Source organism: Crotalus tigris, unplaced genomic scaffold (assembly GCF_016545835.1).
Source record: "Crotalus tigris isolate CLP2741 ecotype Arizona unplaced genomic scaffold, ASM1654583v1 scf7180000017576.4783729, whole genome shotgun sequence".
Classification (NCBI taxonomy): Eukaryota; Metazoa; Chordata; class Lepidosauria; order Squamata; family Viperidae; genus Crotalus; species Crotalus tigris.
This window is the reverse complement of record NW_024096487.1, coordinates 575,536-590,071: the sequence shown is the minus strand read 5'-3', so window position 1 is coordinate 590,071 and position 14,536 is coordinate 575,536. Positions and strand designations below refer to the sequence as shown.

Genomic DNA, 14,536 nt, shown 5'->3' with positions numbered 1-14,536 from the left:
CAGCCGCCCGCTAACTCACCGAGGTCCCACATGGCTGGATGCATCCCAGCACCCATGCGCTCGCTGGCCTCTGTGTGCGGGGGCCAATGGTGTCTGGCAGCCGCCGCCCTGGCCCCTGCCTCACCTTGCCCTGTGACAATGGCACCCCTGCCCTGCCTCACCTCACCTCACCCCTCAGGACGAGCCTCCTGCCCAACGTCCCACCTGCCAGAGACCCCTGGATCTCCCCCAACCTTGCCTGGTCCCCACAGGCGTCCCTCCCCATGAGCAACATTGAGGTGACCATGCCCACCTTGGCCACACCCACTCAGTCTGCCATAACCACCACAGCCATGGCCATCCACTGGGCCATGCCCATCTGGACCCGGCGATAAATAAGTGGGTTTGGGGTTGCAGTTTGGGCACTCGGTTTCTAAAAGGTTTGCCATCACTGGCCTAGTGATTCCCAAATTAGATTTCAATTGCAAAAAAAGAAATAGCTCAAATACAAGGGGAATACCACACTCTGTTGTGAATCAGAGAGTTTTTTTCCCCTTCCACGTGAGTAGCATAACTGTTTTTGGTTTATGGCAGGGATGTCTGCAGAAGCATCACACATTAAAAAAAAGGAACAGTGTTTCAATTGCATGTTCATGGCTAGCATCTTGCCCCCTCCCTGTTTTTACTTCTCCCTGGGAACATCCCTATTTTATTGGCTCTGTAGTTTGTCTTAAATGTCTTCAAAGGAAAGTCATGTATTACAGCAATGATGGATTGAAACAGTCACTTGGACTTCTGGTTTACCTGGCTCTGTCACTTTAAGTTCAAATTTGACTTTGGAACTTCCAGCAATGGCAGCATAAGTAGCATCATCCTCTTTTCCAACATTATGAATGATCAAGGAGTGCTTATTCCCCTCTGATTTGATAACATACTTCTCACTTGTGGCAAGTTCTACACCATTTTGCTGCCATTTCACCTTGATGCCAGTCTTCTCCGTCTCTGCTTCAAAAACAGCCGTGCCTCCTGCTGAGACATCTTTTGTCTTTGGTTTCTTAATGAATGCTGAAACTAAAAAAATGGCAAACAAAATTTGGAAAGTACAAAATAGTCTATCCCAGGGGTCCCCAACCCTCAGTTTGTGGAGCTGCACTGGTCCGCAGCATGCCAGAAACTGGGCCATGCAAACAAGCAAAGCCCCATCCACAGGATGCAGGCAGCACACAAAACCACACCCCCTCTATCGGCCGAAAAGGCTGGGGCTCGCTGGTCTAGTCTGTTTTCTACTCCCTCTTACCTATATCACTTGCAATATGTTTACAGGTGTTGACTTTCAGAACTGAAACAGATGATCACAAATTCTTTTCTTCTGTTTGGGGCCAGATTGACTATGCATTTTTAATATACCACTTTGATTCTAGCTCCATTTTACCTCAACCACCTGTTGTTTAGGCAACCCACTGCTATGAACCGTAAAACAGGAAGGCCAGTTTTATTTCCTTTCCAGTGAAATGCTTCATTTTTCTGTAGAAGCCCAGAATTCCTATTTGGTCAGATAATGATCCTTTTAGAAAAAGCTAGGCCTGGTCTCAGCTATCCATGTTTTTGTGACATTAAATATATGACCTCTGAAGTTACATTACTAAATCATTCAGAGATTCTGGTTAGTGAAATGCGTTGTTTCCTGAATGTACTATTGGTTAGTAGTTACAATGATAAGAATTAGTTGCACTATGAAACTTTCTGAAAATCTTGATGAGATTTACTAAAGTAAAATTGGGAAAAAAAATTCTGACCAGGATTTCTTAGTCTAAGCAGTTTTATGTGCTACATCACAAGCACAACCTACATAGGCTATGCTTGTGATGTTAAACTAGGACTTTGCATTTGACACATTTCTTTCCCTTTGTAATATGCACTTTCATAAACTACTAATTCCAGGTGCTTTGTGCATAAGAAGGTGGGATAATTGATGAGAGGAAGTGCAAAAGATTGAATTCATTAGGTAATGACACTGATCCTTGGGACAGGAGAAGCAAACATCACTGATTTATTATGAACCAGCTATATTATCTGGGTTTAAATACAAATGGGCACCCATGCGCATAAGGAACTTAACTAAAGGTACCAAGTAGCCCTTAAGTTTTTAATATGAGCTTTTAGTAGTCTAGTTTATGTGATACATTAAGTAGGACTAAAATGTATGACCTCATAAAATAGCCTCATTTTAATTTCATTTTTGTTCTCATGGAAAATTGACACTTTGGAGAAATATTGACTTCAAAATGGCTGGGAATATCCATTTTAGGAAAAGAAGGTCTCGTAATGGATTCTTCCCCTCAATCAACACATTAATAATACTTTTAAATCTTTTCAGATTTCATAGAAGAAATGCAAATTAGCTATAAATAACAATAGGTAGGGTTAAAATAGGTTTTCTGTTTTTGGGGGGTTTGGGAAAGATCTTTTATTTTGTTAATGCTGTTTTAGGGTTTATAGTTTAGCCGCGTGTATGTTATTCTTGATTCAAAATTGTGAAAATCATTAATTTTCTGCAGATGTGGTTGTGAAGGCAAAAATGGGCTTTATGGTTTCAGCTGACCTTAAGATAAGAACTCAGGGTTCCTTTGCTGCCTTAATTCAAAGGGTATAATAGCCGAAACCCTCATATATGAGACTTTTTTTTTCCATTATTGACACATATATTTAAATGATTGTCCCAAAGGTGCTTTTTTCATGAGGCAACTGGACTTTCTTGTTTTTCTTTGAAGACGTTTCGCTTCTCATCCAGGAAGCTTCTTCAGCTCTGACTGGACGGTGGGGAATGGCAGGATTTATACTCCTTGCAGACAGTTGGTCATTTGCATTCTTTTAGCAAGTTGTTGAAGCCCCGGAGGCTTATCTGTGTTGTCAGAGTCACCTGAGTAGTAACAACACAGATAAGCCTCCAGGTGGCCTCAACCACTCACTAAAAGAATGCAAATGACCAGCTGTCTGCAAGGAGTATAAATCCTTCCATTCCCCACCATCCAGTCAGAGCTGAAGAAGCTTCTTGGATGGAAAGCGAAACATCTTCAAAGAAAAACAAGGAAGTCCAATTGCCTTGTGAAAAAAAAACAAGCAGTTTTGTGACAATCATGACCGGGATGATATTTGACCGGATAGATATTTAGATGATTATATGTAGAGTAACTTCAGTTTGAATCTCTTGGATTCTGAAAAAAGAAGATGCAGGGCTTAAAAATAAACAGAAAATGTGGTCTGCGTTGAAGTCAGTACCAGTCTGTTCTAGAGAACAGAGGAACTTTATGAATATACATATAGATGAAATAACACAGGATTTCACCAAAGGATTTCTGCAGACAAGTGCTTCTCTCTCTCTCTCTCTCTCTCTCTCTCTCTCTCTCTCTCTCTCTCTCTCTCTCTCTCTCTCTCTCTCTCTCTCTCTCTCTCTCTCTCTCTCTCCCTCACACACACACACACACACACACACACGTCTATTACAGTAGGAAAATATATTTAGACAGAAAGCCAGCATCCTTGATATAGCAGTATTCAAAGTAAAATAATGACAGCTTATGCAAACTGCAAGACCAGATGGAGGTGATCTAGTATCTATGCAATTATCAGAGAAGTAACAATAATGAGAAGGAGTAGGAAGTGATGACAGCTGTGAGGGGATGGGGTGGGGCAATGCATACATTTTGACTGTATCCGCTGCTCTTGGAGGATAGTCACTGAGAAGAGACAATGAGACAATACATAGACGAGTGGATCTTCCAACATTAAACAAATGTCATGTTGTAGGTAGTAAAAATTAAGTCCTGACATTTACATTATATCTAACAGGACTGGGTTACAGCATTCTTGGAAGCCAAGCCTATTTGGGAAATGACTGCAAGACAAACACTGCTTGTCTTCTCCCTTCAAAGCATGAGGATAAAAAGATTTAGAGGGATAGCTTTGTAAAGCCACCTGTTATCACCCAGCCTTTTTAGCCTTTATATCATCCATAAATATTTTAATGGTTTGTCAACAATGTCCTTTTAAGCAGCTTCTATCTTGTGCTCATGGCAATTTAAATCCAACCCTGCTTAAGAAAAACCTGGTGAGGACTGAATTATTATTATTATTATTATTATTATTATTATTATTATGGATCATCGCACAGTCAGCCAGATGTTCAGACAGGATTTGGCATTTTGTGTACCTATTGAGTCCTTACCCAGGACCTGGGATAGGCAGATGTGGATGTTTGATGGTATTACAGATATCGTCGCAGGATGGAAGCAGTTCCTAGTAAGGCCGCCTTTTGCAATTGACTAATAGCGAATTTGTCAATGCCAATGGTGTTCAAGTGGTGATCCAGTTGTTTTGGGATTGCACCCAAGGAGCTATTACTATTGGTACTACCCTTGCTTGCTTTTGCCACAGTCTTTCTATTTCTATTTGTAGGTCTTTGTATTTTGTTATTTTCTCCAGTTCTTTCTTGTCTATTCTGCTGTCTCCAGGCACTGCCACGTCCACTATCCAGACTTTTTTGTCTTTCTTATCGACAATTGTTAAGTCTGGGGTGTTATGTTGTTATTATTATTATTATTAATAATAATAAAGTTGGGAGGGACCTTGGAGGTCATCTAGTCCAACCCCCTGCTCAGGCAGGAAACCCCATATCATTTCAGACAAATGGCTGTCCAGTCTTTTCTTAAAAACTTCCAGCATTGGAGCATTTACTGTTTCTGGAGGCAAGTTGTGCCACTGATTAATTGTTCTAGCTGTCAGGAAATTTCTCGTTAGTTCTAGGTTGCTTCTCTCTTTGGTTAGTTTCCATCTGTTGTTTCTTGTCCTGCCTTCAGGTGCTTTGGAGAATAGGTTGACTCCCTCTTCTTTGTGGCAGCCCCTGAGATATTGGAGCATTGCTATTATGTCCTTCTCTTCATTAAACTAGACATATCCAATTCCAGCAACTATTCCTTATATGTTTTAGCTTCCAGTCCCCTAATCACCTTTGTTGCTCTTCTCTTTCTAGAGTTTCAACATCTTTTTTACATCATGGTGACCAAAACGGAATTTAGTATTCCAAGTGTGGCCTTACCAAGGCATTGTAAAGAGGTATTAACCACATGATCTTGATTCTATCTCTCTGTTAATGCAGCCTAGTACTGTGTTGGCTTTTTTGGCAGCTGCAGCACACTGCTGGTTCATATTTAAATGATTGTCCACTAGGACTCTGAGATCCCTCTCAGGGTTACTACTATTGAGCAAGATACCACCTATACTGTACCTGTGCATTTTGTTTTTCTTGCCTAAATGTAGAACCTTACTTTTTTCACCATTCAATTTCATTTTGTTAGATAGCGCCCAATGTTCAAGTTGTCAAAAATCTCTCTGTATCTTAAGCCTATCTAAGTGTTGGCTATTCCTGGCAGTTTGGTGTCATTTGCAAATTTGACGAGTTCCCTATCTATCCCCTCATCCAAATCATTGATGAAGATGTTGAAGAGCACTGGGCCCAGAACAGAGCCCTGGGGCACCCCACTACACACGTCCCTCCATGTAAATACAGTTCCATTGAGGACCACATGCTGAGTACAGCCAGTCAGCCAGCTACAAATCCATCTGGTGGTGATGTTGTTTAACCCACATTTTTCTATCAAGTAGTAGGTTGTGGTCTACTTTATCAAATGCCTTACTGAAGTCCAAGTAAATTATATCCACAGCATTCCTCTGGTCCACTAATTTTGTCACCTTGTCAAAAAATGCAATAAGCTTTGTCTGGTATGATCTGTTTTTTGACAAACCCATGTTGGCTTTTGGTAATGACTTTGTTTGCCTCTAGGTATTCACTGATTGGTTGCTTGATTATCTTTTCCAGAATGTTCCCAGGTACTGAAATCAGGCTGATAGGTCTGTAGGTCCATAATTAGTTTAGCAACATCTTAAAAGAGACCCAGGACTACTATCTCCTCTTACTGGACACTTCCTCTACTATTGTGCCTTTCAGGAAAGCAATGGTGTGTGTATGTACATATGTATTATATATAAATTAAATTTATATATGCTAATATTAATGCTTCAAAATGCAAGTAATGTGTGGGCACAACAACTACATTTAAATTAAAAATTCCCTTTTTGCCTTCCAGAAGGTCTTTACAGCTTCAGTTGCAATATTGTTGCATCAAGAGCACAACAATTAGAAATTTGTTTTATAAGCAGAAAATTCAGCAGTGTAGATTTTTTGAAAATATATTTGAGTTTCCCTGATATTCCTATTTTCCCCTAGGTTTTGTTCTTTAAATAAGTCCTGGGGCTCCTGATTCTTTTTCTTATTAAAAAGAAAAGCCTAGGAAAAATAGGGATGTCAGAGAAAATACAATAATTTAAAATAAAGCATTTTTGGTTGGTTTTGAATCCAGGACCATTCTGTGTATGGAACAAACCTTCTAACCGCTGTGCCACTGAGATGACTTCTTACATGCACAGCAGAAGACTTCCTTCAAAAAAGAAGTGAGGAGCATTCCTTCCTCTCTGAAGTAGCTGAGAAACCAGGTTAAGCCTCAGGAGAGCGTGCCCAGAGGTCATGTTGATCATAGGAGAGAGATGATTAAAGAACAGTGTCATCTGTTCCTATCCTACAAAAATGGTTGCACAGGATAACATGAATAAACTCTCAATGACAAAATGCTGCTGGAATATTTCATCTTGTTCTTTGAACCATGATATGAGTAATGATGAGAGGGGGGGGGAGATGGGGGGAAGAGAGAGATCAAGCTATTCTCCAAGGTGCCTGAAGGCAGGATAAGAAGCAACGGATGGAAACTGATCAAGGAAAGAAGCAACCTAGAACTAAGGAGAAACTTCCTGACAGTTAGAACAATTAACCAATGGAACAATTTGCCTCCAGAAATGGTGAATGCTCCAACACTGGAAGTTTTTAAGAAGAGACTGGACAGCCATTTGTCCAAAATGGTAAAGGGTTTCCTGCCTGAGCTGGGGGTTGGACTCGATGATCTCTAAGGTCCCTTCCAACTTTATTATTATTATTGATCATCGCAAAGTCAGCCAGATGTTCAGACTGGATTTGGCATTTTGTCTACCTATCGAGTCCTTACCCAGGACCTGGGATAGGCAGATGTGGATGTTTGATGGTATTACAGATATGGTCGCAGGATGGAAGCAGTTCCTAGTAAGGCCGCCTTTTGCAATTGACTAATAGCGAATTTGTCAATGCCAATGGTGTTCAAGTGGTGCTCCAGTTGTTTTGGGATTGCACCCAAGGCGCCTATGACTATTGGTACTACCCTTGCTTGCTTTTGCCACAGTCTTTCTATTTCTATTTGTAGGTCTTTGTATTTTGTTATCTTCTCCAGTTCTTTCTCTTCTATTCTGCTATCTCCAGGCACTGCCACGTCCACTATCCAGACTTTTTTGTCTTTCTTATCGACAATTGTTAAGTCTGGGGTGTTATGTTGCAGGTGCTTGTCTGTTTGAATTCTGAAGTCCCAGAGCAGTTTAATTTTATCATTTTCTATGACTTTCTCTATTTTATGATCCCACCAGTTTTTGCTTACAGGCAAATGATATTTTTTGCAGATCTTCCAATGCACCATTGTTGCTACTTTGTCATGCTGCTGTTTGTAGTCAGTCTGTGCAATCTTCTTGCAACAGCTTACCACTGTTTCTTCAGATTATTATTATTATTATTATTATTAATTTAAGCCTATTAAGTCTATCGGATCTACTCTCTGATTCCTTTAATTTAGTCAAAGCTTGATCTCTCAGTAGCTTTTCAAATGTGCAATTGAGTAGGGCTGCTCCCCACTTATCATGTATCACCAGAACAACTCTGGTCTAGGAGAAGGCTCCTTGCTGTTAGTTTCATATGTTGTACTCAGTACAGAGAGAGCACATAAAAACAATAATTTTCCTTAGCAGATTTCTAATATGTTATCTTCCTCTCCTTCAACAAAGTACAGCAAATGGAAATGAGTTTGGTGTCTGCATGTGGCAACTTCAGCTGAATCAGAGAATTAGCCAATATTTTGCTCTGGAACTATATTTAAAGTTATTGCAAATTTCCTAGCTGTAAAGAGGAAAGGCCACTTGCTCCCTAAACAGACTTAGCTCTCTCTTGATCCCAAGTTGTGATGTCTTATAATCTTACATTCTTCTTCTGCTAGAGCAGCTGGGGCTATAAATTCCTGTACAGTAACCTGAGCAAGAGATTGCCAGTAAGACATGCATGCCAAGCCTGCCTTTATAACCCTTTGTATATCATTGTTCCATACATCTGGTGTCCCACCAGTTCACTAATGTGTAGAATAGTTATAATTATTTTGCCCTAATATTTACAGTTTTACATTTAAAAACAGGTTTAGTACTGCTAAAGCTTTGTTATGCAGTTGTATACTCAAAGTTATGAAAAAGGGCATGCTGACTCAGTTCACAAAATCAGTTTAAACCAGGGGTCTTCAAACTTGGCCCTTTTATGACTTATGGACTTCAACTCCCAGAATTCCTCAGCCAGTGTGCTTGACTGAGGAATTCTGGGAATTAAAGTCCACAAGTCATAAAAGGGCCAAGTTTGAAGACCCCTGGTTTAAACTATCTCATTGGAGTCTCCTCATTATACAGCAAATGCAATTCCCTCCTCCCCAGATCTATATAGCTTCTACTCTGACAGCATTTAAAAGACTATTAAAAACTTGGCTTTTCTCTTATGCCTTGGGTTATGATGGGTGCCAAGGCTCTATATCAGTGATGGCGAACCTTTTAGAGACTGAGTGTCCCAAAACCACCCCCAACCCCATCCCTGCTCTGCTCTGCCCACTGGACCACCCACCATGCCCTCCACCCATGCTCCGCAGCATCACCTGTGCACGATGGAGCGCAAGGGCAGAATCTTGTCCCCCCTGCCCAGCTACCATGTCCTTGGCTGCACTGCTTTGCGTGGGCTGTGCCCAGGGGTGACTCTCCTCCGGAGGGCTGCTGGTGAGGAGGGGGCTGTGTGAGGAGGCGGGGCTGGGGAGATGGTGCATGTGCCCACAGAGAGGACTCTGAGTGCCACCTCTGGCACCCGTGCCATAGGTTCACCACCACTGCTCTATATGTACCACCAAGAGCTGTGCTAGTGCAGAGGAGACCCGAGGTGGCACAGTGGTTAGAATGCAGTATTGCAGACTATTTCTGCCAACTATCAGGAGTTCGATCCTGACTGGCTCAAGGTTGACTCATCCTTCCATCATTGGTAAAATGAGAACCCAGATTGTTGGGGGCAATATGCTTTCTCTGTAAACAGGGCTGTAAAGCACTATGAAGCGGTATATAAGTCTAAGTGCTATTGCTACTGCTATTGCTGTTTGATTTTACAGATTAATTTGTATGGGTTTTCCCCCCTCTTCTGGATATGCATTCTGTTTTCATTCTGATATGGTCTCATGCTATTTGTCATATCAGATGCCGCCCTGAATCTAAGTAGAATTTGAAAATACTGCTACAACTACTGCTGCTACTACTGCTACTGCTGCTGCTACTACTAATGTTTCAGCTCCTACAGTGCAAGGGATCTTGTAAAAAATGTTTTTGCCACTGCTTTTCCTATTCCTATAATCATCTCTCTCACTTATATTTAGCAAATGTTTTTTCTCCCAGACGTTCATAGGCTCTTGCCGAATACAACTTAATGCTCACATTTTGTGTACATGCCCAGCTCCCACATAATTGCAAATTGTTCATTACTTTCTTTCCTACTTCTCCATTTTGATTCTGGAATTGTTCCAGATATAATGAACAATTAGAAGTGTAATCAAATTATTACTTCCAATATCCATAGCTATAACCATATAGTTAGCCACCTAGAGTTGCTGGAAATAAGCATTTAAATTTATTATCTTCATTATATATTTTTGTTCTGACATGAAGACAGTCTAACACAGGGGTGACAAACTCACAATGTCACATGATCTGTCGCGATTTTTTTCCCATTGCCGGCAATGGGGTGGGCGTGGTTTCAGCATGACACATCCGGCCCACGGGCCAGCAGTTTGACACCCCTGGTCTAATATTATAATAAATAAGCTCAGCTCCATAGCAATAAAATCAAAAGTAGGCAGTATCCTGAAAAACAAAACAAAATAAAAACCAATCCAAAACTATTTCAGAAGGCTGTCAACATTACTAAAGTCTCTTCTGAACCCGAATCCTAGCAGTGGCTATTGAGGTGTGTGGTGAAGAAATTTCTGAGAAATGGTGCAGGAGCCTGTGGATGTCATTGAACATGGCAGTGGTTTACCATTGTCTTCTGGGACTTCTTTTGGCCTTTGACTCTAGTCTACAGCTTTGGTATTTCCCCAGAGATCTCCTTTTCAAATGCTGATCTTAGTTCTTTCCCCAGCTCAAACAAGATCTTCCAGATGTTTCCATTGTTAGCATTGCTAAGGCTTAATTAGGACCCCATAACAACTAAAGACACCAGCTATATTTCATGAAGGTTATTTGGTCTTTTTATAGGTCTCCAGCCATACAGATGAATTCAACAAGAGTGTCATACCTCTAACATTAATTTTATTTACATCTAATCTTTCCCCCTTATTCTCCAATTAACAGCATCGTGCCATATGCTCCACTCCTTTTGCAACATGTATAGAAAAAGGATAGGGCTTGCATACCACCGTGCAATTTTTGTTGGTCTGTCCCCCTCCCTATCTTCCCTTACAGATACAGTTACCAACATATATGGAAATGTACCTAATTTGGGCTTTCTTCTTATAACATTCTATTTCTAATGACTAGACTCATCTATGTATATCTGTAATTGCATTCTTCTTAGAAATCAACTACTTCAGTGTGTTCTTTTAGGATTTATCACTAAAACCAAAGAGGAAGGACACCACAGTGGAAGAGTCTTAGAGAATGCAAAAGACTACATGGATTTCATCATACCTGAGATCACAAGAATTGTTTGGGACAAAGCAAATATTTGTTGTGGAAGTCCTCTTATTTCTTCTCTGGTACTTATGATTGCAGTATAAGCAATGGCATTCTCACCGGTTTAGTGTCTCTCTGTTTTCTAAGAAGCCATTGCTGGGTTGGTGCTTCTATATTTGTAATGTCCTGATTTTTGAGCTCTCACCTATTTTTTAGCCTAACAATTGAGGTTCTAATCCAGCGGTTTTCAAACTTGGCCCTTTTATGACTTATGGACTTCAACTCCCAGAATTCCTCAGCCAGGCACATTGGCTGAAGAATTCTCAGAGTTGAAGTCCACAAGTCATAAAAGGGCCAAGTTTGAAGACCCCTGTTCTAATCTAATCATAGGTTATATTTTCTAGGAAACATATCCAAAGAAACCATTTTTCTCCTTCAGGTCAATTATGTCCAATTAGCCCTAACTAAAGGGGCCTACATAAATTTTTCATACTACTTATAAACAGTTATATAAGGGAATTATCTACCCAATATCAACTGAGGAAAGTGGAATATTGTGATAATCCATGTATGTGGGTCAGGGCTGGATTAAGGCCAAATGATGCCCTAATGGTGGACAACAGTGCTCCTCAGTCCTTTCATTGCCTAACTAATGAGACATTAAGATTCGATAATTGCTGAAAACTTGAGCATGGCAATGAACAGTTAAGTACATAATAACTAGAGGGAAAAAAAAACCTCTTTGATGTCCCCCATTCCTTGGTGCCCTAAGCATGAGCTTACATTGCTTAATGGTAATTTAAAAGCAAAATATCTGAGGCAGATATTTTGATGTGATGTGCATCTAGTGACCTTGCATACAAAAATTGTAGTAACAAATGAATGCTGTGTCTTAGAAAAGATATGTGAATTGGGAAAACAAACATACAACAATATGGGTAAAAATTATCTTTTAAATCAGGTAGCAGATACCAGATTATCAATCCTAAATATAACAGGAATTGTAAAAGAGAAAGAGGTCTAGGACTAATTTTGTATCCCTGCAAATACACTGCAATGAGTAAATTGCATCTAACATTGGACCCATTCCCCTATAACTTGTCTCGAAATGTAGCATTCAATATTATACGATCTTAAGTAAGACCATTAAAGAAGGTCTACATTTCAGGAATGTTTTCGAAAGTGCAGACATTTAACAAAGGAATAATGTGTCTTGGCTTTTTTTATTTGAATTTAAATAGTCTTTCAGAAAAGGTATCAAAATAGCTTTTCTGGATGAGAGCTCTCATATCTCATATTTCAAAGGAGAAGGGAAAACATTATTTATGGATTTCTGTCACTACAAAGATTAATCTTATTGAGCAAAACTACATCTTAAACAAAGTACCTCATTTTCTCATCTCCCTGTAAACTTACATTTGCATGGAAGATCAGGTCAAAAATAAATAACCAATGGGAGTCACATCTCCCAGAAAAATTCCAGAGGGAAATTACAAGGTGCAATTTGAAGGGGACAAAGAAACAAAGAATTTATAGCCTCCATCTATTTTAAATTAACTAATCCACTTTATTTTAATTATCCTTTATTACATTTTAATTAAATACACGTTTGCCTACTTCAAAACTGGTTATTTTTTCTCTCCAGTATGCTTATTGTTAAGGTATCTTATTTCACTATATAATGAAGAGACCTGTTCCATCTCTATGTTTATTCAAGTAACATTCTTTTGTTCCATCTCCAGTTATCCTTACCTGGTTTCTTTGTAGGTTCTGGCATCTTCTGTTTGGCTTGTGAGTTGAAAGGACCTTTTCACTGAGTGGCACTGCAAGGAGACTGAAGGGCTCCCAAGACCCCCCTCCAAGAAATAGAAGCCCCCTCCTGCTCCTCCCTCTTGTTCCCCTTCTGTTGTCAGCACCACCACCTTATCAACAGTACAGAGGCACTTGACAAAATTCCTCTGCCAGGATAAATATAGTTGAGTTCCATGTGTCAGAGAGTGTGAACCATCCAAGACAGGCCCCACTGTTTGTTCAATGAGGACTTACATACACCCCAGGGCCCAAAACAATGTCCTTGTGTATCCTTCTCCATGGCATATAATTGTGTCTTTAATTAAGTATACGGAACCTCAACATATCAATGTAAATTCCAACACTATGAACAGCTGAAGTATTACACTGGTACCGGTACGTCCCATTCACTGAAATGGAGTGGAAGAGTGATACTTAATTTGGGCTGAATTGTATCTTATCATTTAGAACAGTGTTAGTGTACCAAATCTGCTCTGCAAAAGTATTCCTTGATGAGCTATCTAATCACAACAGAACTACCCTTCAACTTTGATCAATGTAGGGAAGTAAAGTTCTAGAGCAGGGGTAGTCAACCTTGGCTCTTTTATGACTCGTGGACTTCAACTAAGCTGGCGTAGGAATTCTGGGAATTGAAGTCCATGAGTCATAAAAGAGCCAAGGTTGACTACCCCTGTTCTAGAGCTTATCTCCACAATCTCAAACCAAAACTCATCAGAGGTAAATAACAAGTTTGAAAACTGGAGTGGAACGGACTGGCCAGTTTTAGATGCAGTTGTGTCAGACTTGTATGAGATAAATATTAGACCCATCTCACATTCAGGAAGTATGTGTGAACTGGAGAGTATTTTAATTCTTTTCCTAATGCTACTGTGCTGTTGACTACCAGGTGGCAGCATTGTAGTAATAATCCATTTTATCCATCCTGAATTGCCATTTATGAACTTTCAGAGGTATCTTGAACCTCAGAATTCATTCAGTCCTACCAGTAAAGGAGATGTTGGGAGTCACCAGTTAAGCAGTGAGTTTCAAGAGATTCTTTTTAAAGTATCAAGGAGAGATGATGTAGGATTTTTGATTACTGCTGGAAGAAAGTGAATTAAAAGCTTGTATGACGATCATCTGGCAGTGTAATGTCAGAGGAAGGGAAAAAAGGAGTAAAGGGCAAGAATTTAGCCAGCATCAGTCTGAAGGGCTTCTGTAGCATCCTTTTCATATCATGGAAAAACTCTTCATGGTTCATCCCAATGTACGTTCATGAATATTTTTCATGTTCTGAAAGAGGAATCAACTTCGAGCTTCAGCTTCAAGTGCCTTTATCCCTGGTATCAGAAGAAAGCAGAGAACAGCCAAGGAACACCATGAGTCAATTAGTGCTCCTTTCAGCTGGCCATTTAATGCCCCAATTTCTGAGCTTTGACAGCTCTTGGAATAACAAAAAATACACCCACTTCTGCTTTACTCAGAGAGCAAAAAAGATAAATGCTGCTTACATAAACAGGGAAAATCAGGATGTGAAGGTGTTTTATTTTTAAAAACATGGTTTGTAAATAAACAGGATTAATATTTGGAATCAGATTGCCTGTAAAATCTACTGCAGAGCTCTAAAATTCAGGTGAGAGGCAGGTTGAGTAAGAGCTGCGGGGAAGGAGAAAATGGACTACTCTGAAGGATTACAATATTTTATGATATGACAATTTAAGCTATACTGCAATTGAAGTGAAAGGGATTTGATTTGGCTGCCCAAGGAGGACAATGGCATGGGATCCCAAGGATTGTAGAGCCAATGCAGCACCAAAGCCCAGGATGAAGTGTTGAATCT

At 40.1% G+C, this 14,536-nt stretch overlaps 1 protein-coding gene across 2 annotated transcripts in view; it reads right to left on the bottom strand.

The window, feature by feature from the left end:
- The window catches only part of MYBPC3 (myosin binding protein C3), a 77,487-nt gene extending 64,692 nt beyond the window's left edge, over positions 1-12,795 (bottom strand). For both annotated transcript variants that reach the window (XM_039357901.1, XM_039357894.1), the window contains exons 1-2: positions 12,658-12,795; positions 784-1,050 (exon numbers count right to left, since the gene is read on the bottom strand). In XM_039357901.1, coding sequence (XP_039213835.1) covers positions 784-1,050; positions 12,658-12,682 — 292 coding nt within the window. In that variant the 5' untranslated portion in view covers positions 12,683-12,795. The remainder of the gene's footprint in view (positions 1-783; positions 1,051-12,657) is intronic.
- Between the last annotated feature and the right edge of the window lie 1,741 nt (positions 12,796-14,536).